The following is a 27,873-nucleotide window of genomic DNA, read 5'->3' as shown; positions in this document are numbered from 1 at the left end:
AAGGTTAGTAAAGTCCAGTTAGTTGTTAAGTTGGAGAAAGTTAGACTGCAGTGTCCTAAACTGAATTTTCTAAAAGATTGGAGGAGTAGGACCTTCTTAACTCTTTGGAATAAATTGTTAATCTTACATGAAGGCAGAGGGATAAAATCTTTTTATCCCTTTTATCCCTTTAATCTGAGAAATCACAATTTTTTTCTGATGGGATTCTTGAGAAAGCAACCAAATCAATTAAGAAAAGTTTGACTGGTCTGAGATGAACATTTCAATTAGTTTTTCTGAACACGTTGGCCAGAGGGAATTGTCTCACTCCCCTCCCGTGAGGTCTAAATCATAAGAGCAAGTTGATGAAATACCTTCTCCCTTCCCAGATCCAGTAGTCATGTGCTGGTAGAACTCTGACTATGCCATGATTGGACATCTTGACTGGCTGTTAAATTTTCATGATTACTTGTTGAACAAAGGTGAGGAGTCCCATGTCTCCTCTATGATTTCTGCTTTTAATGAGTTTCTGGTAATGCCTCCAGAAGATTCCTGTTTTGCTTCTGTTTAGCTCTATCCTCGGGTAGTTTTATTTGGCTCCATTTGGCTCATGGCTGACAGCAACAATTTATTGCCTGGATTGTGCCTTTCCTGGATCTTATTTGTTCCTGTAAAATCAAAGATGTTATATTTTAAATAGTGGGAAAAAATTCATCCTAGGACTCTAAGAATCCAAATGCATAAATTTTATTATTGCAAATTGTGGTCAGTGACCAAACAGTGGACATTTGGAGGCACATAGTAGCTTCAGACTTCACAGACTATCCATCAAGTCTTTTTGAGCAAGTCATGCTGTGGCAGGTGGAAGACTCAGGAGCCAAAATAGTTTCATTATTTATCTAATGTTTCCAGCCTAGGGCTGCTCTTGCCCCAGGGGAGAGATTTATCAAATGGTTTTGATATGATGACCTGTGAATAAAGAGGAAAATGTATTTCAAACAATTTCTATGAACGTAAGTTGAACTTTGGATTATTGTGCTTGTTTCTATTCACTCTAGGGATACACCTACCTCCTCCCCTGACAGCAGAGCCCTAAAGCTTTATGCTCTTAAACCTGCCTTGTCCCTTGGTGCTGTCCTTCCTGGCCATCCTTCATGGTTCACTAGAAGCCTTCTTTCTGCTTTGTAGTAGCCTGCTTTGGTTACTGATTTAGTCTAAGATGTTTCCTATTTGTCCTGAATATTTCTCTGAACTTGAGTGCGTCCCTTTTAAGACCTCTTACTTCCCCAAAGAAAGGATTATGCATATTCCTTTTGAATTCTTCATATTTGAGTCATGTTCTGTTCCAACACTTGAAGGACTGAGGTCTCCAGTATCTGTGGTCTTTGAAATTCACTGTCTCACCTTTTATCAGAGTTTCACATGGTTACTTAGGGTAATTGGATTGCACTGATAGCACTAGGATTTGTAAAATGGTTACTTGCTTTACTAATGACTATCCATGTTTCTTTATCTTATTCGTAGATTTCTGACTTTTATTGATATATTCATAAATTGTTTCTTTTTTTTTTAACGATTTATTTATTATTTATTCGACAGAGATAGAGACAGCCAGTGAGAGAGGGAACACAAGCAGGGGAAGTGGGAGAGGAAGAAGCAGGCTCATTGTGGAGGAGCCTGATGTGGGGCTCGATCCCACAACGCCGGGATCACGCCCTGAGCCGAAGGCAGACGCTTAACCGCTGTGCCACCCAGGCGCCCCCATAAATTGTTTCTTAATACCATTCCCCTGATTTAGATTTCACTAGTTTTACATGCATGTGCATGCATACATACATACATACATACTTTTCGGGTTATTAAGGCCCCGACAGGCTCTGAAGGTATCTGCAATTACTCCGTGTAAGAACAGTAACTATTTCTCTTCTGAACTTTAGTGGGGCAGAAAGTCCCTACTGATCACCTCTCTTATTCTTACAGAAAAGGGGGAAAAACACATCTTTTGGTCTGACCTGGTCTAGATTATCTGAGTATTCCCTCTTTGTGTTAAAGAGTATTGGAGTGCTTTTGATGAACTTTATTGTGGTTGTGTGTATGTGTTTCTCATGCCTCTTCTGCCTCCTGTAGCCTAGGCCAAGACTCAAGGAACAGTGCTCTCCAGCCAGGTTACTGCTTGTCTTGGCTTTCATTTATGACTCGTGAATTTCCATCACTGTTTTTCCTAAGCTAATAGGGGATTTCATCTAACTGCCAGTGTATCCTATTCTGTGCTTTTGGACCAGCTCGAAGACTCCTTTCAAGTAGGAAAGTTAGTATTGCATTTCCTTTGGTTTCTGGGAATAGCGTAAGAAAAGGAAATGTAATAATTCTAAACCCTTCCTTTATGGTGTCTGTAGCATATTAAAATTATTAGAATTTCGCCTCTCTTCACCCTCTCATAGACTAGTAAGTAGTTTAAAGGCCAGAATTATTAGAACAGTGGCAAGTTAGGAGGAGAAACAAAGGAAGTGGGGGATCTGTAAGCCAACATCTGGAATTGAAAATGTCTGGATAAAGGAGTCTTATGCCGAGCTCAGAGAGATGTAGGCAAATTATTGTCTCAGTAGCTCATGTTAGGTCCCAGGAATTTTTTTTTTTACCCTTTTATTTTGAAATAATTGTAGATTCATGGAAACTTATAGAGAGAGGTCCTGTTAATCCTTCACCCAATTTTTTCCCACTTAATAACATCTTACATAACTGTAGTATATTATCAAAACCAGGAAATGGATATTGTACAATTCATAGACCTTATTCAGATTTAAATTCAGATTTAAACTGAGAAATCTTATGAGATGCCATCTAACTATTGAGTTGTTTCCCAACCTTTAACTTTGGTTGTATACTTGCTAGCAGTGTAAAGCACAAGAAGGGCTAAATGTGATGGCCAGACTTTTTCTCTCATTGACTTATTATTTTTAATAAACTCTTTCAAACCTTGCAGAGAATGATATAATAAATACCCATAGAGCTGCCAGCTAGCTTAAGGAATAGATTGTTAGCAATACAGTTGAACATATTTTTATATTTTTATCTCATATGAATGTATCCCTGAATAATGTATGTTGTTTTACATGTTTTTAAAATTATGTAAATGGCATCATATTCTATGTATCCTTTTGCTATGTGTTTTTACAATTTAATAATATATTTGTAAGATTTATTTGTGTTGATATGCTTAGCACTAGTTTATTCATTTTTACATTGATACATGCGACACTTACTCATTTTCACATTGTCATATGGTAGCCCAGTATATGATTGTACTAAAATATATTATCCTCTTCTGTTGATGGATATTTACACTGTTTTTAGGGTGATGTTTGTTTTGCTATTAAAATATAATGTTGAAATGAAAATCAAAACCACAAAGACATATTACTTCCCACCCACTTGGATGGTTTTAAAATGGTTTAAAATATGGTGTATCCATACAATGGAGAATGATTGGCCATAAGAAGGAATGAAGTACCAATATATGCTACGGTGTGGGTGAACCATGAAAATATTATACTAAGTGAAAGAAACCAGATGCAAAAGACTATGTATTGATTCCATTTGTATGAACTGTCTAGAATAGGCAAAGATAGAAACAGAAAGTAGGTTAGTGGGTGCCAAGGACTAAGCAGAGGGAGGAATGGGGAGTGTTGACTAGTGGATGTGGGGTTTCTTTCTGGGGTGATGAAATGTCCTGAAATTAGATGCTGGTGATGGTTGCACAATTCTGTGAATACACTAAAAACTGCTGAATTGTATGCTTTAAAAGAGTAAGTTTTATGGTATGTAAATTACATCTCAATGAAGATATTATAAAAATAAAAACACATAATGCTGCTGTGAGCATTCTTGCTCATGGTTCCTTGTGTAAATGTGTTACCGTTTTTCTAAGGTTTATATGAAGGATCAAATGTTTGTGCATCTTTACCAGATAGTGCTTTTCCAAATTCTTGGCTATACCAATTTACATTGCTCCAACTGTGCATGAAAGTTCCTATAGCTCCACATTCTCATTTTGTCAGATTTTTTATATCATTGACTTGGCAGGTCAAAACTGATATTCTCAAATCAATTGCTTACTATTCTCAGACAGTGCCAACAGTGTGATGCTATTGTAAATGCCTATTGACTGTTGCTGCAGATTTCTTAGTGATTAGCTATAAAATATTAAGGCCCAAGTAGCATATTATTTGATATTTGGGGTTTGTGCATGACTAACATTATACAAAGTTATGAAATCAGGGAGATACTGGACAGGTCTGTTACTGAAAATCTTCCTTACACCTTCCTCTACATCTGAACAAAACATATTTGGATTATTTAGTTTATGTATTATCTAGATGCTATACATCTTTTTCCACTGCCTCCTCTATCCCACCAGTTTCTGCTTCATGCAGCAGCAACTTCCCCCCCCCCGCTGTCGTTTCTTTATAGTAGAAGTTTTTTATGTTGTACTAGATTTTTGTTTAAGATTTTATCTTTAAGTAATCTCTACACCCAACGTGGGGCTTGAACTCACTCGCATCCCTGAGATCAAGAATCACATGCTCTACTGACTGAGCCAGCTAGGAGCCCCTAGATTTTTTTTTTTTTAATGGCAAAATTCTGGCTGAACACATGGAAAAAGAAACTTAGATCCTTTAGATATATTTTCTGTTTCAATCATATAATTGCCACCTTTCCCTCTGGTTAGTGTTATGGTTTAAATAATTATGATTATTCCAAGAACTTTTTTTTTTCCTCCCAGTAAGAGTCTTTATTAAAAAGGATTATTGCAAGTTGGGAAGGAAGTGTGGTTATAGGGGAAGGGGGATATTTGCAATAGGAAAAACACTGGTGATAAGATCTGCAACTTTAAGAGTGGCTAACTTCAGAAATGTACATGTAAGTCTGAGTACTTATAATAGGTTCCTGTGTATTTATATGATCTGTTGAATTTCTTTGATTTTCGGCACATTTAAGGCACTGAATAATTGAGAATCAGCTTAAGTGCTGTTGTTTGACAAAATGTTTTTGTTTGTTTTTTTAAGGGTGATACATTTTTCTTGCTACTACTTGCTTTTTGTAATATACTGATGAGGACTGTTTTATGAGAACATATTTAGGCATATCTTTGCCTAAGGACTTTGCCAAATTGCAATCGGAAGAATGGAATTACACAACTTTTCATGACATCCTATTCTTTTACAAAAAGGGATGAAGATGTGGGGCGCCTGGGTGGCTCATTCGTAAGTGTCCGACTCTTGATTTTGACCAGGGTCACAGTCTCAGGGTTGTGAAATCAAGCCCTGCATTGGCTGTCAGGCTCGGAGTTGGGCCTGTGCTGGGAGTGGAGCCTACTTAAGATTCTCTCTGCCTCTCCTTCTGTCCCTAACCCCCCCGCCCCCCGCCAAGGAATAAAGACATGAAATAAGAGTCGTTAGGGGAAAAGAAGGTTTTAGAAGACATTCCGTGGCAATCCAAACTCGTCTATTGTCTAAGAAAGTATAGCTAATGATCATGTTTGCATGCAGTTGTTAATTTTGTGTCAGAAAGCCTTCTGATGCTTACTCTGGTCTTTCCAGTGCTCTCTAGGCTAACCTGGAAAAATAACGTTGCTCTTGGCCTTTCCCATAGCCTTTGAAAACAGATATATTAAATTACTTTAAGCCCTTGATTTCTACCATTCAGTCTTAAATTGGAGAACTCTACAGTCTGGCATACTAACAAGTAAGATTAGTTGGTGTTCTGGGAAATAGGGTGGGCATGTAGGATGGTTCATTGATTTTTTTTTTTTAATTCTGCAAAGCAAGAAAGGTGAAACTTGATCTCAAAAAGATAAAGGGATCATTGTTGTTTAATTCTTAATTAAGTAGAGACTTTGGCACTTTACAAGCCTGGGGAATGAAGTCTGTGTTTGGTGTACTGCTACTTAAGGTTTATTTGAGTTAATCTCAGAAGTTGCTAAGTAGATAGCTGTATCTCAAAAAAGACAGATTCAAAGTGCTGCTAATTTTAATGCTTCAGTGGTACAAGATTTTTTTCTGATTCCCTTATGGGTAGAAAAGAGTTCTTTAGTGATTTGGGGGGAACAGGTCAGTGATTACACTGTTTAAGAACAAACAAGTGGCTGCCTTCGGCTCAGGTCGCGATCCTGGCGTTCTTGGACCGAGCCCCACATCAGGCTCCTCCACTATGAGCCTGTTTCTTCTCCCACTACCCCTGCTTGTGTTCCCTCTCTCGCTGGCTGTCTCTATCTCTGTCAAATAAATAAATAAAATCTTTAAAAAAAATTGTTTTTTCTTTTTTTTTAAAGATTTTATTTATTTATTTATTTATTTATTTGAGAGAGAGAGAGCACAGAAGCAGGGGGGAAGGGGTGGAGGGAGTGGGAGAAGCAGGCTCTCCGCTGAGCAGGGAGCCTGATGCAGGACTCGATCCCAGAAATCGGGACCTGAGCTGAAGGCAGCCACTTAACCAACTGAGCCACCCAGGTGCCCCCAGAAATATTCTTTAATTCATTATTTATAGTAACAAAAAAATCAGAAAAAACCTCTAAGTTTATATAAACAGAAGAGTGAATGGTTAAATAAGTTATATGTTCATAGTATGGAAATCTTTTATAGTTATGAACAAAAGGTAGACTTCATAGACCTCCACTAACATGGAAAGTCTATAAAAATTTGTGAATAGAAAGAAAAATGCACAGATAATACATATGTTTCTATGCTTTTAAAAATTCTAAATAATACATAAAAATGTGGCCCTGTATGTGTTTTGAAAACATTTTAGAAGGATATATACCAAACTATATATACTATATATAGCTACTTTTCAATTTTTTTTTCTCTTACAGTAAAAATATACTCTTGTGTTACTTAAAAACATGACTTAAATCATTTTGAAGAAAAAGGCTATAGTATTATTACCTGGTAGTGGATAGAGCTGGCAGCTAGGAACCCCAGAGTATTAGTTCAGTTACGATCATAGACTTAATCCCTCTTGAGTGGTTTTATTCTCATATATCTCACGTAACTCAGTGTTAGGAAGTAGGATTAAATATCCATGTTGTTCACCATTATCACTTCCTGGGAATTATTTTCCATACCCTCTTATAAAAATAAAATACCTTCTGCTCCTTTGATTTGCATGCCATTTGGCTAGGCCACCTTCTTTCTCATGCTTCAAAGACAACTCACAACTTCCTCTCAGTCTCATTACTATCAGAGCATCCAACACTTTGGCCTCTTAGTTTCTTAGCTTCCTCCTTTTGGGTGACTTATCCCTCCATCTTGCTCTGTCACCCACTTCCACAGTTACATCTATGACAGTTTTCACCTAGAGCTACTTCTCAGAGCATCTGGCTTTTTGAAGGTAACATGTAATTACTAGTTCAGTCACTCCCATTATAACCAAATTCTTATTGGGACCTCTGTTCTCCCCATCTCCTTTCCTCCTAGTTTATTAGCTTCCCTTATTATCTTTTTTTAAAAAGATAGATTTATTTATTTATAATTATTTTTATTTATTTATTTAGAGAGAGTACGAGCAGGGGTAGGGGCAGAGGGAGAGAGAGAGAATCTCAAGCAGACTCCATGCTGGGCACAGAGCCCGATAAGGGGCTGGATCTCACAACCCTGAGATCATGACCTGAGCCGAAACCAAGAGTCAGTTAACTGATTGAGCCACCTAAGCACCCCTCATTTATCTATTTGAGAGAGAGAGAGAGAGAGCAAGCGAGTGCAAGAGCACTGGCAGAGAATGCAGAGGGAGAGAGAACCTCAGGCAGACTCCATGCTAAGCACAGAGCCCACCCGGGCTCAATCCTATTACACTGAGATCACGACCTGAGCCAAAACCAAGTCTGATGCTCAACTGACTCCACCACCCAGCTGCCCACTTTATTATCTTACTTAGATTCTGTGTGCACTTCGATAACACTTTCACTGTTACTAAATTAAACCCCTAAACTTCTTTACCTCTCTGAAATTTTTGAACTTATCTGACCGCGTCCTAACCAATGAACCCAATTCTCATTTCTCTGTGGTTACACCTAAGTGGCTAAAACTCACAAAACAGTGCAGATTTTTTTTTTACCACTTTACATTCATGGTCATCAAATTCAAATAGATCTTCCCATTGTCTGGAAACTCCATTATATCTCAACTCACTACTTCTTTCCCTGAAAAGAGCATTCTCCACTTCTTTACTCTCCCCACCCTTCTGACCACCCTGTTTCCTCCTTTTTTGTCAGCAGATAATATTACCTCCTACCACTCCACAAAATCTCTGATCTGGTTTTTGTCTCCATCACTGCACCAAAAAAAGCTCTTTAAAGAGCTTTAACATGAGACTTGTTAGAAGTCTGGTGACCCTTAGGGTCTAAATTGAAAGTTGGTATAATAAAGTAGTTCATAGTGTAGGCTCTGGAGGCAGACTGATTGGGTTTGAATGCTGACTTAATTTTTATCTATGTGACCTTTGACAAGCTACTTAACCTTTTATTTATTTATTTTTTTAAAGATCTTGTTTGTTTATTTTACAGAGAGAGAGCCTAAGCAGGGAGAATGGGAGAGGGAGAAGCAGGCTCCCTACTGAGCAGGGAGACTGATGCAGGGCTCAATCCCAGGACCCTGGGATCATGAGCGGAGCTAAAGGCAGACATCTAAGTCACTGAGCCACCCAGGCATCCCAACCTTTTAAAAGTGAAAATAAAAATACCGTTCTTAAAAGTTTGCTAGGAGGATTAAATTAATGTATAAGAGAGTGCTTAACCCATAGTACTCAACAATATTAGCTGGTTAATATTATTATTATAATATTTATTAATCATAATCACCATTCTAATAATTCTATAAATAACATTCTGCCGATTATATAATTAATATGTATTTATTAAATATGAAAATTTAGTATAATAAACACTATTATTACTCCTACCACTACCTTCATTACTATTATGATTATTACTACTGCTTCACAGATAAGCTAGAAAACAGAAATTAGAACTTCTTTAACTTTTCTTTCTTTCTTTCTTTCTTTCTTTCTTTCTTTCTTTCTTTCTTTTTTTTTTTTAAGATTTTATTTACTTATTTGACAAAGGGAGTGAGAGAGCACAAACAGGGGGAGCAACAGAGAGAGAGGCTTCCTTCTGAGCAGGGAGCTGACACGGAGCTCGATCCCAGGACCCTGGGATCATGACCTGAGCCGAAGGCAGACGCTTAACCAATTGATCCACCCAGGCACCCCTGAACTTCTTTAACTTTTCAACTACAAACCACTCTGCCTTAGTCGGAAACACTTTTTTCCTTCCCTCCTGGTACAGTGGCAGAAGTGTTCTTCGCATCTAATGCTAACCCTCCCATATTTGTTTTGGAATCCTTCTTCTGCAACCAAACACTGTTCAGTTTCTCTCTTCAAGCTTTTCCTTTCATTTGGACCCTTCCAAGTATCATTAACCATGCTCGGATCGCTTCCATTTTGGAATGACAAAATCCCCGGGACCCATCCCTGGCCTCTAGTTATCACCCTGCCTTTTCCCACCCTTTCTTAGCAATATTTTTCAAGACTTACCCATGCTTTCCTTTCCCCTCATTCTTTATTCACTTCCTTTCTCAACTTTGTCTCATTGCTGCATTGAAACATTTCTTGCTAAGGTCATCAATGACCTTTGGCTTGCTAATTCTGACATTTCCATTCTTCATCTTACTTGACTCTGAGCAACATAAACCACTCTCTCCTTCTCTCCCACCTTTTTATCCTATGACTTTCATGATAAATTTTTCTTGCCCCCCCCCCTTGTTGCATCTTCCTTGTTTCACATTCTTCTCTACATGGTCTTTAAATGTTAGAATTTTCAAATCTTGGTGCTAGGTCTTCTCACTCCACTCTTTCCATATCTTGTTCACATGCCCAGCTTCAAATAGTCCTCAAAAAAACATTGGCTGCTTTTAAGATTATTATCATTATTCACCAAAATTTCCCTTCCTTGGAGGACTTTTGGGAAGACCTATGGGAATATATTTAACATTTGAGTATTTGGAAGAAAGAAAGGCATTATAATTTACTTATATTTTATTATTTCATTGAGATTAATCGGGCCCTAAAATAAAACCTAATCGTACTGATCAGCTTTATCACAGTATTGGAATAAAAAAGTTGTGGGTATGATGTATCTAGAATTATGTTATAAATTAGCAATCATGAGAGTGTCCAGATTCAACAGTGTTCAAATGCTATACATGAAGCCATTATCAGACATTGAAGAAAATGATAATGGCGAGGATGAGAATGATAGTAATAGAAGTAATAACAACAATGACAAAGACAAAAATTCAGCATCTTCCTAATACAAATCCCTTTTATGTGTTGAATTTTCTGTTCCTTAAATTCGGTAGATCCTCATAGGGTGTGATCTCATGGCCTAGAAGAGGGAAAGAGACTTCTGCAGAAACAGAATTCTCAGGCAGTGCACCCCCCCCACACACACACACACACACCAGAAAGGAAACACAGAAACCCAAGGGAAGACCAGTTATGAGATCATTTGCACAGCAACCACTGGGATTTTACTAATGTGACAAAGTAGAAAATGAAGTTTCTACTTCGTTATGTCATGTTAGTGTCACCTGGTAGGCTGTGATCTGAGTCCTCACTGCACCCTCTTCATGGTTGTTCACAGCATTTGACCGATTTTGATGACGTTAAACTACCTTTCAGGAAATGTTCACTAGTTACTTTGAAGTCCCTTCCCCTTCTAACCTGTTCTTCCAAAGCAGCTTCGATTTTTAAGAGGTAGTATGCCAGGTATACTGGCTAGCCCGGTATTACCGGACACAAGGAATGTTCTGTCAGAGGGAATGTTGTGTCTGGCACAGAATCAACTGGGCACAGTATCATAGCTCGCCTGGCGGAGGTCTAAACAGAGTGGCAGGACACTCCTGGCAGGCTGAGAGTAGGAAGGGTGGTGCCTTGGGTTGCCCAAGTAACTCTGTTTTAGCGAGGATCCTAACTGGTGGAGAAAACATACCTCTTTCAGTGGCCTTGGTGAAGCCATTTGATCATTGACTCTTTCTTTAAGAATTTAAGGGCAGGATCAGGAAAGTGCTTCTATTCTTTTAACTTCTTACCTCTTGCCATATGCAGTGTTATATTGGTGGAAATTTCAAATTGCACTGTTTAGTTCCCTCCTTTACCCACTACTAAACACAAATTATTTTGTCTACGTTGAGGTGAGAGATGGACTTTTATATCACTAAAAGCGAGTATTGTGATTTTCACTGTGTGGATTCTGAGATGTCTGCTACTAGCTAACAGTGCCAGGACAAACTGGATGCTTACTGGGTATGCATAGGAATGAATGTTAACGTGATAGATTATGCTAAAAATAGGATATTTGAAATTTTTTTCGTATTTTGTTATATGTTTGTCATATAACTAGATTTCTATCTTAGTTAATGTATTAGGTTCTGTTCTGTATTGTTAATAATGCCATTAAGCAAATATATATTGAATGCTTTCTGTGTGTTCAGCAGTATTCTGGGCCCTGGGGATACAATTAGTAAGTCATAGTCTGCATAGAAGGAGTTCATAGTCTGGTTGGTAAGTTGACAAAGATAAGTACAGTAGAATGCAGGGCACTATAACAGGCCCTTAGGAACACAGGTGGTGGTGACTAACTCTGCTAGGATGGGAAGGACAGTCAAGGCAGGCTTTATAGAGGAGGTAATGTTTAAACGAAGTCTTTGAGACCACAGAGAAGCTCTCAGCAGGGTAGTATGTTCCAGGCTTAGGAGGTGGCATGTATAAACGTGTAGAGGCATATGAAAATGTGGTACGTTTGGAGGATTGTTATGGGAATGGTGTGTGACAGCTAGTAGCAATATGTATGAGCAGTCACATTGTGCCAGTCACAGTACATGTAGTAAGTCCTGCAGTCCTCATAAGACACCCTAAGAAAACTATTATTGCTATCTCATTTTAAAGATGAGGTAACCAAGGCAGAGAGAAGTTAAGTAACTTACCTATGGTCTTATAGCCATTCAATTTCACAGCTAGCATTTGAACTCAAATTTTTTGGCAAGTGCTCTAAATTGGGTGTCAGCAAACTATAGCCCACGGGCCAGATCCAGCCCACTGCCTGGTTTTGTACAGCCTACAAGCTAAAAATGGTTTTTACATTTTTAATTAGTTGCAAAAAGCAAAAGAAGAATAATATTTTGTGACATGTGAGACTTATATGAAATTCAAATTTCAGTATCCATAAAATTTTGTTGAAACACAGCTACACTCATTGGCTTAGGATTGTGATGGCTGCTTTCACACTACGGTTGGCAGAGTTGAATATTTGCAAGAGACTGTATGACCTGCAAAGCCTAAAATACTTACTGTCTGACTCTTTACAGAGAAAGTTGCCGATCCTTGATCTAAAACAATTCACTAGATTGCCTCATAGTATATTTTGTTTGCTAAAATAACACAAAGAGTGTGTGTTAATAGCAATAGTTGGATTTATGTACTACCTATCTTTTTAAACTGATAAGAACAGATACTACACTTGATCTTAGCCAAAAGGCCGAGAAGCGATACTACCTATCTTTTTAAAAATCTATTTTCATACTTATTATCTCCTGTGTCCTCACATCAACCCTGAAATAAAAGGAAGGTTAAGTTTGGTGCTTTCTATCTTACAGCTAGGAAATCTAATTGTTGGGAAATTGGGATGGGCTATGACGTTAAAGTTAGACTCTTTTGCCTGTACAGTGTCTCGTAATGTCCCGCACTCTGTTCTGAAATTTGCCCTCTAGCTCTGTCCTAGATGTACAGTTGCTCAGAGCTTGGGCTCAAGTGAGACAGTTGAGATAGATCGAAAGAGCAAGGTAACACACGCTCTTTCCTTAACCTTCAGCACCTCTGCAATAGTGTCTGAAGTTCTCTGTCTTGGCAAGGTCTGACTTATTCTGAGCACACTGCCAGTGAAGTGCTCCAGGAGGCTTGTATTTGATTTCAGATAAGTAAGCACTTACCATCGAAGGAGACGGGGGCATTTCTCATTTTCATTTCCATAAAGGATGCCATTGCATTGGGGGCTATGTGGGAAGTCTTTGACTTAACAGTAAATTTTGAATCCTTTTTATAGGTTTTCACTTGTCCATTATTCTGCCTTTGGAGCGTGAGGTTTCTACTTTTTTGCTATTCCTGATCTTTTCTGAGCTTAGGAATGCTGCTCTTAATAAGTAAATAAAGGAACTTCCCTGGTTACCTCGGCACTACCACCAAGCTAGTCAGGGCGAGTGAAGTCTCTTATGTGTCACCTCAAGGGATGTTTGTGTTGTCTATTGCTGTTTACTCATTGCACTCTCCTACCTCTAGGATATAGCAGTCTGAGGATTGAACTATAGGCCATGTTTCTTATACTACGGAGCTTGGTGGTTTCAGGGAAAAAAAAGTTATTCAGATTTCTAAAGTCTTAACCACTAGTGTCTTCTCTTTCAACTCCAGTAGTGAATTCATTTTATTAGCAAAATTGATTATACCCAGATTTGGTCTGTTAAGGCCCACCAGAAACAAGATGGTACCTTAAGAGAGGTCAACTACGTTTCCACTGATAGCCAGCATTTTCTTAGCCACTGGCAGTGCTGAGGTCAGAGCAGTGTAGAAAAACATTTCTCTGTTCCAGGGGTCAGATGCCTCAGGGATGCTGAAATGCCTAAAGTGCTGGGTAACACAAGTGTATATATTTGTCAAAACCCAGTAAATGTGTACTGAAGATCTGTGCTTTTCACTATCTGTAAATTTTACTTCAAAAGAAAAATAATACTGTAAACAAGTATTGAACTCTTGCTAATAATGTGCGTGTGATGTGTTCGGGGGGAGATTATGAATGTCTGAAATGGGATGAATGAGTGAAGAGATGGACGTGTGATAAAATAAGTGTAGCCGGGGCGCCTGGGTAGCGCAGTCGTTAAAGCGTCTGCCTTTGGCTCAGGGTGTGATCCTGGCGTTCCGGGATCGAGTCCCACATCAGGCTCCTCCGCTGGGAGCCTGCTTCTTCCTCTCCCACTCCCCCTGCTATGTTCCCTCTCTCGCTGGCTGTCTCTCTGTCACATAAATAAATAAAATCTTTAAAAAAAAAAAAATAAGTGTAGCCAGTGTTAATGGTAGTCTACAAGTCGTGTAAAGGTAAATGGGTATTCACTGTGAAATTCTTTCAACCTTTATATGTTTGAACATTTTCATAATAACATATTTGGGGAAAATGCCTAAAAAGGATAGGCAGGTAATATAACTTAATAAAGCGGGCCAAGTATACAACAGTAGAGGATGGTGGAGCGTGGGGCATCAGGTATCACGCTCTGCCTAGAGAAGGCAACTGCCACTCAATGCTAATTGTTTACTTTGCAGTGCCAGATAGTCTAATTTTTTAAAAATCTCAAATGTGGAATTTTTTAACGTGAAAAATCTTTATTTTTAAAATGCCACATGGGCCAGGCAAAATGCTTTTAATTTACCGACATTTTTCTGTCCCAAAGATTTTAATTTTAAAGGAAAAATTGGAGGTGTCCGCTTGAATTGTAAAGTCACCATTGTTACCACTAACATGTGACTTTGAAGAGATCTCAGCAGTAGCGGAGACCTTCTGCCGTAACCTCAATTCCCCCGTCCTGTGGGCGCCGTACAATAATGCTTTGCCAGGGCCATGCCGCTGTATTCATGACACTGACCCAACCAGGACTTTGCTCTGGGGCTGGGAACAGCTGTGAGATTGTGCTGGTTGGCATCGATTTCCCTGGGCTCACTTTAGGATTATTTAATAGGGAAAGGGCAGCAAGTAGTACATGCTAGCTTGCTGCTCAGATGTAGTTCCTGGATATAAGTCACTTAGGCTTTAACAGAAATTAGCACTAGGTGGGAATCAGCAACAGAAAAGACTTCTAAGACTTCCTTATATTCTCTGTTCTGGCTACGTGGTGTTGCAGTCTACGCAGGGTCCTAAGCTGTTAACAGTCTCTGTGTTACCCTTTTTCACTGTGGGCGTTCTAATCAGCTATGCTGTCCCTTCTACCTCAGGGATGCTTCACAAATCCATCCCCTCCTCCATGTCTCCACTGCCAGTATCTTACTTCAAGACCTCATCCTTTCTAGCCTTGATCATAATTTTCTCAATGGTTGTCTTCGTTGTGAATTTTTCCTGCCAGCAGTTCAGTCTTCATATTCCCACTACAGTTAACCATTCTTAAGATACAGTTCTGGTACTATCACTCCCTGGTTTAAAAGGCTCAGTACCTCCATGTTGCCTTTAGGATAAAGATTAAACTCTTTATCATGAGATACAGGGACCTTCATTGCTGCCTGTCCGCCTGTCCTACCAGCCTCTCTTCCTTCCATTTCCCATTAACCTGTAGGGTAAAATTCAAATTCCTTAGTATGGCGAATGAAGCCCGGTTCAGATTTTCATGTGTGCCCCCACCCCCATCTGAGTACAAAGATGCCAAACTTCTCACCATTCTAAAAGACTTTCTTTTTTTTTCCTTTTCTCCAGACCTTTGTATTACTGTTCCCTTTGCTTCTGATGTTCTTCATCCCTGCTTTTTATTTTATTTTATGTTATTTTATTTTCATCCCTGCTTTTTAAACTGGCTAACTCCTTCTCCTTTATAACTCAGGTGAGTAATATCCATTCTGCGAAGTGTTCCCTGTTACCCCCAAAGTTAGTGACTTCTTATTCTGTATTATAATTCATTTTATATTAGAGTATGATTTCTGTTGCATGTATCATCTACATATCTCTTTCTACGACTAAACGGTAAAGTCTTATTCATTTTTGATTCCTGCATCTCCCCCTAAGGATTATGTCTGGCAGAGTATAGGCCTCAGTAAATGTTTGTTACATGAATAAATGGAAAGGCACTTTACAGTCAAGGAACGTATTACTAAGATAAATTCTTAACCTGTTCTTTGGTAATGTGAGTCAGTGTTAGATCCGGAACTTAAATCTGTGTTCTCAGATTTTCTGTCTGTGCTAACAATAGACTTGTTGGACCCCTCTGTAGCCAGGGACTCTGTTATGGCAAAACGCAGCATGCAGCCCCTGAACTTCCTTTGCCAGCTGTAAGAGAGTCATTCTTCCACTCCTGGTTCATTGTCTTCCCTTTCCTCTCTCCGATACTTCTAATTTACTTCCTTCTCTTGTTAATAGAACCTGACTGTGGTCTGTTGGCATCTATTAGAACTTACGGAGAGTTAATGCTATATTTATGTTTATTTTAAGTATATATTTTTTGCCCTTTCTGGTGGTGAAAGGAGTGTTCTTGCTAACTCTTAGAGACGAGGGTGGTGGTGGGGGGAAGCAGTAGTAGTAATAATAATACTAGCAGCAGCTAACATGTGGCATTTAACTATATGCTGGTCTCTAAATATTTTTATGTACATTAGCTCATCTGTAACCCCATTAAGTAGGTACCATAGTTGGTATGATAATTTTATAGATGAGGAAACTGAAACATACAGAGATAACTTGTTTTAAGAATACAAAATTTAGTAGACCTGGGATTTGAACCCAGGAAGTCTTATTCCATAGTCTGTACCCTTAACTAGTACACTGTTCTTAGTGGGGGTGCTTTCTTTAGTATTTTCTACCAGAGGACCCTACATGTGGGGAGACATGCCAATAAGTGATATGGACTTACATGTGACTAGCTTTGCCCATGTAAAACTCTTGATGAAAATGTGCAGGGAAGAGAGTAACCTCTTGTTTTAATATCTCCTTTTAGGGATAAAATTTGCTGTACTGATTTATACTTTCTGAGAATTCAGTCTTCCTTTAATTTCTTGGTGGCTTTTACTCTTTACCCAACTCAGATCCCAGAATTGCCTTCCTTCTTTTCACAAGGCTTACTTGACAGCTATGGATCATTGCCCATGCCATAGCTTTCAGGCCGTACTCTTGTGGCTTATGAAACACTTGTTTATGGGCACGGAGTGATCTGGAGTTAAATAGAAAAATCCCTCTCCCTGGGACAGCAATTTACTCTACATGCCAAGTTGGCAGCAGATTAGACCTTTGGGGGGCTGTGGTTAAGACAGGTAGCCAAGATATGAGGGAGGTTTCTAATCCAGACTCATGCTAATAAACAGAGTGGTAACCAAAGCAGTTTAATGGGATCTTTGTGTTTTGCATGTAGTCTAGCCAGGAGTGACCAACTCAAAATCAACCAATTGGCCACATTCCTCATATGAAATTATTGGAGAGTTAGACTAATATCAGTTTACCCTATATATGCTAAAGCAAAGTTATTTTTAGGAAGATAGTATCAGGTATTAAAAATGTTCCATGAGCCAAGTGGTATCTGGAGACTGGCCCATGAACTCTATTTTGGATACCTCTAAATTGGTAGGTACAAAACATTCAGGTGCTTCTGCAACTGAATATGTGACCTTAAATAAGTCATTCAACTTCCCTGGGACTAGTTTCTCCATTTGTAACATGAAAAGTCCTAGTGTTTATTGCTCTAGCTACCATGTTCTTTCCTTCTTTTACATCTTTGTGTAACATGCTTTTTCCAAGGAACCTCTTTTGATCAAGTCTGTAAAGATGAATCATCCCATTACTTAGTGTGCCTCAGCTCTTATGTGCAGAGTTTGTAAGAAAAGAACTTCAACAAGGGCTTTCTTATTTCTATACAAGTGTCCAAGTGACTCAGCTGTGCACACTCTTTTGATCTGAGAGAAACTCAATGCTTGGGATTTTTACCATAGTTACTAGGCCTCATTTATTGTTCCTCAAAATCAGGATTATCAGTGGATCATGAAACAGAGATTTGGACACTAGAACTATAAAAGTTCTGTTTGAAGAATAACCCTGGGCTTTAAAAAGATGGGCCCTTTATTCTTTCTTCTTCTCAACTTTCTAAAAACGTGCCTTGATCTGACATGAGGTAGGTCAAATGTGTATAGCCTTGTATGGTACAAAAGTTGACAAAGTAATACCTCTAAGACAACTTAATGGGCTTTTCTTCATTTAAGTGGATAAGTGCATGGGGAATGGAGAAGGTTAAAGGAAACATTATTTGAAGGGTAAGGGCTTGGGGCATTTAGAGGAGGCCTTAGTAGAATCCAGAATGAACATATTTTTGGTATCTAAATATTGTCAACCCTTAGGCAGTATAATACTTGCTCTTAACTGAAGGAAGGTGTTTTCTGGTCCCAGATTGTAAACGTTTATAGTCTTGCGGGTAATATGCCAGTTTACTGAGAACAAAATCTTAGTCAGTGTGATACTCCATGGAAAATTCTTTACTTCTGCTGTTTCTCTTGGCTATCTCTCCCGAAAGGCTACAACAAATCAGTGTCCAGAGCCTGTCTGACCACTGAGTACATAATCAGATATAGTTCTCGCCATCTGGGAGCCAAACTGTCTATGCCGTGGGGTTGTGAGTCTCTCACACAGGGCTGACAGTTGCTGGAGTCACCTGTCCTGTTGGAGCAGAATGCTCTTATGATTTTCACTTGCATAGTAGTTATACTATATCATGATTGGAATAGAGAGACAGGTACTTGGAAGGAGTGACTCAAGTGTTGGATCAGTCAATCTTAACTACTAATATGTTAAAGCCTTCTCGTGTGATGATGTGCTGATGGTTGAGATTTCCAAATTTACTGACTCCTTTATCACCTTTAATTTGCTGGTATAAATTCTTGTTCTGTGCTGCGAGTACCTCATTGGAGCAGGGGGACTTCGAGCTTTGAAATGTTGGGTTTCACAGCAAACTCCTCAGTCAGTCCTGCCACCCTCGTTTCAGTTTCAGTCCTCAGCCAGAGTACTTCCAGCAAAATACCTAGTGTGAGAACCATGGGCAGGTCTTCAAGGCCTTTGCTATTAGGGCTAACAATTGGAAAAAAAACCTTGGAAAACTTTCTGTTAAATGTAGTTGTCTTTTAAAAAGTGGTCTAATTAATGTTTTGACCATTTTTCATCTGGCAAAGAAAGGGTGACTCACTGCTGTGATTTTCATTAATACCAAGGAATAAGAATGTGGCAAATTCTTCAGGTTCTGATTTCCTCTTCTCTGCCAGTTGTGTTTTCTATGGCTTTAGTAACAAATTACCACAAATGGTGGCTTAAAACAATAGAAATGTATTATTACACAAGCTAGAATGTATTATCTGGAGGCTGGAAGCCTGAAACCCAGGTGTTGATAAGGCCACACTCCTGTAGGCTGTAGGGAATATTTGTTCTTTGCCTCTTCTAGCTTCTGGTGACTGTCAGCATTCCTTGACTTGTGGCTGTATCACCTCAATCTGCCTCTGTGGTCACATTGCCTCCTCCTCTTCAGTTTGTTTCAAATCTTCCCCCTGCGCCTCTCCCTCTCCCTCTCTCTCTCTCTCTCTCTCTCTCTCTCTCTCTCTCATTTTTAAAGATTTATTTATCTGTTTTTAGAAAAGAGGGAGTGTGAACAGGGGGAGGGGCAAAGGGAAAGGGAGAGAATCCTTAAGCAGACTCCACACTGAGCGTGGAGCCCAACACGGGGCTCAGTCCCACAACCCTGAGATCACAACCTGAGCCAAAACCGAGAGTCAGATACTTAACCAGCAACACCACCCAGGCGTCCCCTGTCTGCCTCTTATAAGGGCACTTGTCATTGGAGTTAGGACTCACTTCGATAATTCAAGATGATCTTGTCATCTCAACATCCTTAATTATATCTGCAGAGACTCCTCTTCCAGGTAAGGTACATTCACAGGTTTCAGGGACTAGGACATGGACATATCTTTTTTGGGGACCACCATTCAACACACTACAACACTGAAAAGAAGACACATGGACAATACAAAATGGATAGGAGGCAGCAACATACAACATCCTTGACCTGGCCCTAGTCTGTACATGGATGTGCTGTGTCGTTTTGGTGGAATCACCTTGGGCAGCCTAGAGAGAAGTCTTCGGGTGATTCCAGATATCTGAGAATCAACTGAATGTACAGAAAATGTGACTTTCATGCATTTGGGCATTTATTCTTCCACCTAACAAATATCTGTTGAGGGCCTCTTATGTGCCAACTGCTGCTGTAGGTGTTTGGGACACATCAGTGAACAAGTAGCCTTTGTGGAATTTATATTCTAGCTTTGCTAGGAATGACTTGAGATGTTCATATAGGTGATTCAGGAATGTGGTGTTTAGGCCGACCTCGTGGTGCAACGGTAGCGCGTCTGACTCCGGGAATGTGGTGTTTGGCTCATTAATGTTTATGTGAAAGAAATTATGCTCTTTGCTGTTATCTCCAAGTATTTAGGGTTTCCAGCATAATGTTGAAATTATATAATTTGGGGGATTATTTAAATTTTGAATTATATACCTTATATTTAAATTATTATTATTATTGAATTATAGAAATTTTGGGAGGCTAAAGGACAAAACAGTGAAATGTATGGAATGGGGATATATTACAAACATCATCGTCTCCCAGCATGTTTGTCAGCATGATTTGTTGACATCAAGGCAAGTGTGAGCTGAAAAATCCAAACACACAGGTGGTATGCTGCCTAAAGCCCAGCTTCTAGGTGTCATCTGCCCTGGCATCTGGAGCTGGGTTTTGTGGGGAAGAGAGTTGTGCTGGGGCAAAGGCAGGTAGTTTTCGCAGTATTCTGAGACACGAGAGCAAGGTCAGCTCTTGGAGCCAGCGGCACTTGGTGGTGGTGACAGTTGCAGGCTATTTTGGGAATGGAGGAGGCTTTGTTTTGTAAGGCTTTCTCTGCACTCCCAGATTTAACTCTGGCACTGATCAACCATCAGCCACTTTTGTCTTTGATATGGGGAGAGCAATATTAGGTACAGTACAGACATCATAGTGCTCTTTTATCATTTTATTGGTAAAATCAAGTCTTTTTCCTTGGAGATAGCCTATCATTGCCAAAGAAATGTGACATACTGATTTTAGGAAGCTTTAAATTATTATCTGGCAGTTTTTCTAATATCTCTCTGGACCAATCATTAAATAATATCTCCTTTTGTTAAGGAGCATAGGAAAACTTGTTATTTTGGTAATGTTCTGTGTATCCTCAGGAATGAAAAATAGAAGGAAATGAACATAAGCCACAGCAGACGGAATAGGGCTAAATGCAAAGAATATTCCCGGTGATGTCATGAGTAACATCAGAAACTTCTGTAGTGTCCTTTGCCTATTCAAGGAAAGGAAAGACTCATCTATCTGGAAGGTTCATTACAGCTGTCTGGAGAAGCCTCATGTCGGAGTCTACCCCCTGGACAAGGTTTTATAGATGGACGAACCCGCTCAGCCACCACGCTTTGGTCGTGAATGAGTCAGCAGCACAGCTGCGCATGGAGTGGGCAGAAGGGCATCTAAATTTAGTCGTTATTCACTTGAGAAGGTTTTCAGTGACTCTTTGTCTCTCCTTCATGGCTTTAGTCATATTCCTTCTTCTGGAGACAGAAACAAAAAGAATGGAGGATGGTCACTCCAAGATATTTCATGAGCACAACTCTGTTGATTGTCTCTGAGGATGTCTCTTTCAGCTTAACCATGGTACTTACTATTTTATTCACATAGCTCCTGAATTTAGGAACTACAGAATCCCGCACACTAGAGAGGAATTTTTTTGAAGTCAGACTTAATAAACAAGCTCTACAATCTTGATAGTTCAAAAAAATTTTTTACCAAACTGCATTCCTCCTGTAAGATCCTGGAGGTGGGGGAGGGCAGTGATGGGTGAAGAGTTAGTACAATTTGTGCTTTTTCCTGGGGAAGTTGCTATTTGTTAAACTGGTGGCTTTAAAACAAACACAATGCCAGGGTTTAGCTCCTTTAATCCTCACAAAATCCTATGAGGTAGGTGGTATTCTCCCGCTATATATGAGTGTACTGAGGGGTGCCTGGGTGGCTCAGTTGGTTAAGTGTCTGCCTTCAGTTCAGGTCATGATTCTGGAGTCCTGGGATCAAACCCACCTTGGGCTCCCTGCTCATCGGGGAGTCTGCTCCTCCCTCTCCCTCTGCCTCTCCCCCTGGCTTGTGCACTCTCTCTCTCTCTCTCAATTAAATAAATAAAATCTTAAAAAAAAAAAAAAAAAGACAAGTACACTGATCCTCAGGTTACATACTTCACTCCAGGTTATACATATTGGCAGAGCTGGTATGCAACCCGGGTCTGTCTGACTTCAAAGCTGATGTTTTTAACAATATAGTGTCCTTCACTTTGTGAAGGGTATGGAGAATAATTTAACTGTTGACCTACTTTATTTTCTTTGAGATGATTCTTTGGAGACTGATGATCTGCCAAAGCACATTGCAGATTTTTGTTGTTGTCATCTCAAACATCCTCACAATGTCTAAAAATACTAAAAATACTGTATCAAGAATTTGAGATTCATAGACAAAAATATCACAAAACTGAAAAGGAAGAGAACTGAAGTGGTGATAGGGTGAAGGAGATTAAGAAAAGGAAGGGAGAGAAGAGGGATGGAAAGAGAAATTTTCTCCTGTTTGATACCTGGACTCACTGGGCTTATTTTAGGCCCTCTGGGATTTGACTGCTGTCATCTTCAAAGGACAAACAATGATCTTGAAAATGTTGGCTTCCAAAATCTGCCTGGTGGTGGTGTGGCCATTGGAGCTAAGTTTTTAGACTGTTGAGCCAAAGAAATTTTGCAACTGAGCAGGAAGCAGTTGACCCAGCTGCTTAACACAGGTTAAGATGGCACATTTGATCTTCATGGTACAGGAGTTTATTTATTACATGGGCAAAGCACTTTCTTCTTCTTAGACTTTAGTCCTTTTTGAAAAGTATTCCCTTCCATCCTTTCACTTAAAAGTCTTTATTAACAGTTTTTAGCAAGGTACTCTGCAATGAGTTGGCCAAATCTTACCCTATGGGGATTGCAGACTGGCAGACATGGAATATATCTGAAATTTAGTAATAATAATAGTTATGAAATATTTCACATGGTAAAGAAGTAAAGAGTAAATGAGGAATGCTTGTCGAAATTGATAAACCTAAGGGAACATCGTAGAAGAAATGTAATTTTTGGAGCTGCCTGTTGAAAGAGAGACCATTATGAATTTTGGCTGTAAGAGTCATCTGGCTTCCAAAGGTCAGGTTAAAGGAATATATTATATTGCATCAAATCTTATCTAGGCTGATATGTTAGCTAATCTCAGTAAATGTAAAAAGAGTATCAAATGGTTTGGGGAAAATGAACAGAGATGCTTTTTGTAACCAGGGTTACCTAATTAAATTTTCATCCAAATTGAATCTGTCTTTGTTCATGCATGCCCCTGCTTCTAGGCAGGATTGACCTGAGGTTTATCTCTGGAAGAAGTTCCTGTAAGTTCTCTGAGTAGGATATGTACTACTTAAGCCCCATATATATATAAATTTGGAAAAGGAAAGAGTATTTTGATAGCTTGTACAGACAATGGTGGATACTCATGTCAGGGTTTTTTTTCTTACTTTGTGACATCAAAATTGAGTGGTCTAACTTATACTTTGAATGAATCTTTTACCCATGCATGATTATCTAATACCATGTATTTCATTAGTACTTGGAAAATAAGGGTTCATTGAGTTATGCAGATTTTCCAAATGTTTATGCGTTTACTTATACATTTGTGGATAGTCCCACTGATCTCGTCAAAAGAGTGTTAGGAAGCTGTCCAGTGTTCATGGTAGTGGTGTGTTTCCCAAAATTCCGAGTTCTTTTGGATGGTCAAATTTTATCACTGGCAGCAAATGCTAGTTATTTTCTTTGAAGTGAACAAGGCTCACCTCCTTCATTTTCAAGTCTTAAACCATAATTGGCCTGTCACTTGTTCTTTTGAGTAAAAATAGCATTCCGTGAAAAAGTGACTAGTTCATCTCACAATAGATACACAAGTGCTTTTTTCTTGGAAATAACCATCATACTTTGGGATGCAGCAGAAGTGCTTAATGTATACCTCCTATGAGATTTAATAAAATTAATAACATTTACTACTTCATCAAGGCCATTCTTTTTTATTTTTTTTTAAGATTTTTTTGGGACACCTGGGTGGCTCAGTCACTTAAGCATCTGCCTTGGGCCCAGGTCATGATCCCAGGGTCCTGGGATTGAGTTCTGCATCAGACTCCTTGCTCAGCGGGAGCCTGCTTCTCCCTCTGCCTGTATTTCCCCTGCTTGTACTCACTCGCGCACGCTCTCTCTCCTCAGAGGGAGAGGGAGAAGCAGACTCCCCTCTGAGCAGGGAGCCCCCTGTGAGGCTCCATCCCAGGACCGTGAGATCATGACCTGAGTTGAAGGCAGATGCTTAACCAACTGAGCCACCCAGGCACCCTCATCAAGATCATTCTTAAATGAAGCTGTTTTGTTTTGTTTTAAACCGAGAGTGTGTGGTAGGGAAGAAAACAGTGAGTACTAGTATCCTTTGATGCTACTGCCTTAATTCATATAAAGGCATCAGTAGTTTTACCCATAATACCTTTTGTATCCTTAGTGCAAATGTCAACACAGTGAAAAGGGCCAATAATGTCTTAATATTGTTATAGAAAATCATTTTGATCTGATAATAGCTTCTCAGCTAAAGGTTTTTTTTTTTTAAGATTTTTTTATTTATTAATTTGACAGCGCGAGATAGCCAGTGAGAGGGAACACAAGCACGGGGAGTGGGGGAGGAAGAAGCAGGCTCCCAGCAGAGGAGCCTGATGTGGGGCTCGATCCCAGAACGCTGGGATCACGCCCTGAGCTGAAGGCAGAGGCTTAACGGCTGAGCCACGCAGGAGCCCCTCAGCTAAAGTTTTAACTCCCACCACACACACACCTCCAGCCTCCAAAGGGGGGATTTAAAGACAAGTTTTTTAAAAAAGGAGTCTCATTTGTTTCTAGGTCCTGAATTATTCCAACTGTTTTAGAACCATCAAAGCCTTGATAATGACTGCCTTTATCAATGTGGGCATTTTACTTCCTTTTTATTCTGTAGATAGCTTAAGACAGCCTATTGGTCTGAAGATCTCATTGCTATTTGTTACTGTTTCTTCTAGGCTTATGGGAGGCCTAAAATTTCTATTCAAAGAGCTCCTCTGCTTTCTCCTAACTTGCTGTGAGAGGGGCAGCTAAAGATCCCTAACCATTCATAACTACAAACGTACTTTGCCATATGGTTTGGAGCCATTCAAAAAATACATGAAAAGAAAGTACATTTCTTAGGTTTGAAGTGATCACCTCATCCTTTCTCACCAAAGCAGGGATTGTTTGAATCTTACACTGTAGCTTCCCACTGAGAAAATTGCATTTGATTCTGTGTGACTGTTTTCTCTTGAAATTCGTAAGCGAATTAGTGGTTTCTAGCAGGTCCTTTTTTATGTTATGATGATGAAACAGCTCACCATTTATAGTACTTTAGAAATCATTTTCACAATTAAGCCTAATAGTACTATAAATAAAATTAAGTGTCATTATACCTATTTCACAGCTGAGTTTTTTTTTTTTAAAGACTTATTTATTTATTAGAGGTACAAGAGTGAGGGGAGAGGAAAAGAGAGACTCTCCAGCAGACTCCCCACTGAGCTCAGAGCCTGATGTGGGGTTCGGTCCCATGACCCCAAGAACTGTGACCTGAGCCAAAACCAAGAGTTGGACACTCAACCAACTGAGCCACCCAGGCACCCCCCACAGCTGAGATATTGAGGCATGCAGACACTTCTGGGGTTTGCATAAAATCACAAAGCTTAGAAGTCATCCTCTGGACACTTTTATCGGTATGCAAGAAATAGAAATTAATATATCATTACAACTGTTGTATTGTCAATGCCCAGAGCAGTGTCTGGCACACAGTAGAACTCAATAAGTACTTGTTGAGTGAATGAATGGACTTTTCTTTTTAGGCCTGTATTGATGAAAATTTGGACATGGTGAAGTTTCTGGTGGAGAACAGAGCCAATGTAAACCAGCAGGACAACGAGGGCTGGACACCCCTTCATGCAGCAGCTTCCTGTGGCTATCTCAACATAGCAGAGTGAGTCTCTGTATGAGTTTGGATTATTTGTAGGAATAGCCTTCATTTCTCTTCTGCTTTTAAAAATTTGAATTCATAAATAGTTATAATTTCTGTTACAAATTATAAAAGCAGTAGGTTGAATCATTTTTAAGGAATAATTGATACTGTGTTTTTATATAAACCCATAATTTGTTTGTTTTTTTAAAGGATTTATTTATTTATGTTAGAAAGAAAGACCACGCCAGTCAGGGGAGGGACAGAGAGAGAATCTTCAGGCAGACTCCCTGCTGAGCACAGAGCCTAAGCCGGGGCTCAGTCTCATAACCCATGAGATCATGACCTGAGCTGAAACCAAGAGTCAGCTGCTTAACCACCTGAGCCCCAAATCCACAGTTTTTTAGTTGAAAATTTTTGTTTGCTTCTATTCTCAGGTAGTTCATATTTGTTGGGATATTTAGAGGCGGCTCCTGTTGCACTCTCTGGGTCACTTTTTGAGCAATTATAACAATATGTGGGCAGGCCTAGAGATTTTTTTCTGGACTTCTTTGTAAACTTGTTTTATTGTTTAAGAAAAAAAATCAGTGCTTAGTACAAACGAAGATGGAGAATGCCTGGCATACTGATCACAATACCCGCATAGTTAATGGCAGAAGAATGAGCCTAAACATGGAACAAAGGAAGGGATTGGCATGTATTCTCCACAGTAGTTGAATGGGTAGGTTTATTAAGACAAATAAGTAGCTCCTGACCTCCGTGACAACTAGTTGCCCCTGCCTTGGGCAGAAGAATCCTGACCACATAATGTCTGGTATATTAGAGGTACTAAATGTTGAATGAAGGAATGAAGGTTATGTTTATTTTTATATTACTTATTTATTTAAAAAATTTAATTAATTTGTTTTTTAAAGATTTCACTTATTTTGAGACAGAGAGAGTACACATGCAAGCAGGAGGAAGGGCAGAGGCGGAGGGAGAGAGAGAATTTCAAGCAGCCTCCATACTCAGCATAGAGCCCGATGCGGGGCTCGATCTCATGACCCCGAGATCATGACCTGAGCAGAAATCAGGAGTCAGACACTTAACCAACTGAGCCACCCAAGCGCCTCTAAAGGGTTTTTTTTTAAAATAGGAAAGAGACTTTAGCAGTCGAAACATCTTTAAAATGAGACAATTGAGTATATTCTAGATGAGAGTAGATTTAGGTTGATAAGGTAAATTCACTAAATAAAATCATGATATTCTGTGATCCTTTGAAAATCAGATGCTTGTTTTAAGGCCCTTTTCCATATAATTAGAGCTCTTATCCAGCAAACAGCAGGGAGGATTATGTTGGCAGCTATGTGGAGGCCTGGGAATGGCTTCCCACACAATCTGATTTGCCCAGGTTTCCTGGGGGAGAGCCTGTGTCTCTGTTTTGCTTTGGAGCCAGGGATGCTCAGTGGGAGAAGTTAAACAAAGGGAGAGTCAGAGCCAGAGAAACACTAGGCAGCCCCGCTGGTGTTTGACTGGGCTGCTTGTTCTAAAAAGTGGACGACGGCATTGGCCCCAGAGCCAACAGAAACGAACAATGCAGTTTTCTTTAGTCTCAGCTCTTCACCCTGTTCTAATTTAGTAAAAATCAGTCACCTCTTCATCCCTTAGGCTGCCCTCTTTTCAGAGTCTCATAGGAAAGGCTCTGATTCTCAGCCTTACCACTAAGGCCAGTATTCTGATGTCTAAGGCTTACGGTGGCTTCCTCATAGATTTTGATTTTTACTTTAAAAATGTATCTAAGAAACAGTTATAGAACATGTTAGTACCTCATTTTTTATATTTCATTATTTGTTCAGGTGGCTTGTTTGTGATTTTTGAGTTAACAAATCTTATTACATTCAAGAATTTCACTTTTTTCCATTGG

General features: G+C 39.4%; 1 protein-coding gene and 1 pseudogene across 8 annotated transcripts in view; one reads left to right on the top strand and one right to left on the bottom strand.

The window, feature by feature from the left end:
* PPP1R12B (protein phosphatase 1 regulatory subunit 12B) overlaps positions 1–27,873 on the top strand; it is a 200,995-nt gene that overhangs the window by 23,414 nt on the left and 149,708 nt on the right. For all 8 annotated transcript variants that reach the window (XM_045787642.2, XM_045787644.2, XM_045787643.2 and 5 more), the window contains exon 2: positions 25,864–25,994. In XM_045787642.2, coding sequence (XP_045643598.1) covers positions 25,864–25,994 — 131 coding nt within the window. The remainder of the gene's footprint in view (positions 1–25,863; positions 25,995–27,873) is intronic.
* Positions 12,474–12,580, bottom strand: LOC123785884 (U2 spliceosomal RNA; annotated as a pseudogene).

This window comes from Ursus americanus, chromosome 2, assembly GCF_024610735.1.
Source record: "Ursus americanus isolate L20-20 chromosome 2, mUrsAme1.1.p, whole genome shotgun sequence".
NCBI classification, from domain to species: domain Eukaryota; kingdom Metazoa; phylum Chordata; class Mammalia; order Carnivora; family Ursidae; genus Ursus; species Ursus americanus.
This window is presented reverse-complemented; position numbering and strand designations above follow the sequence as displayed.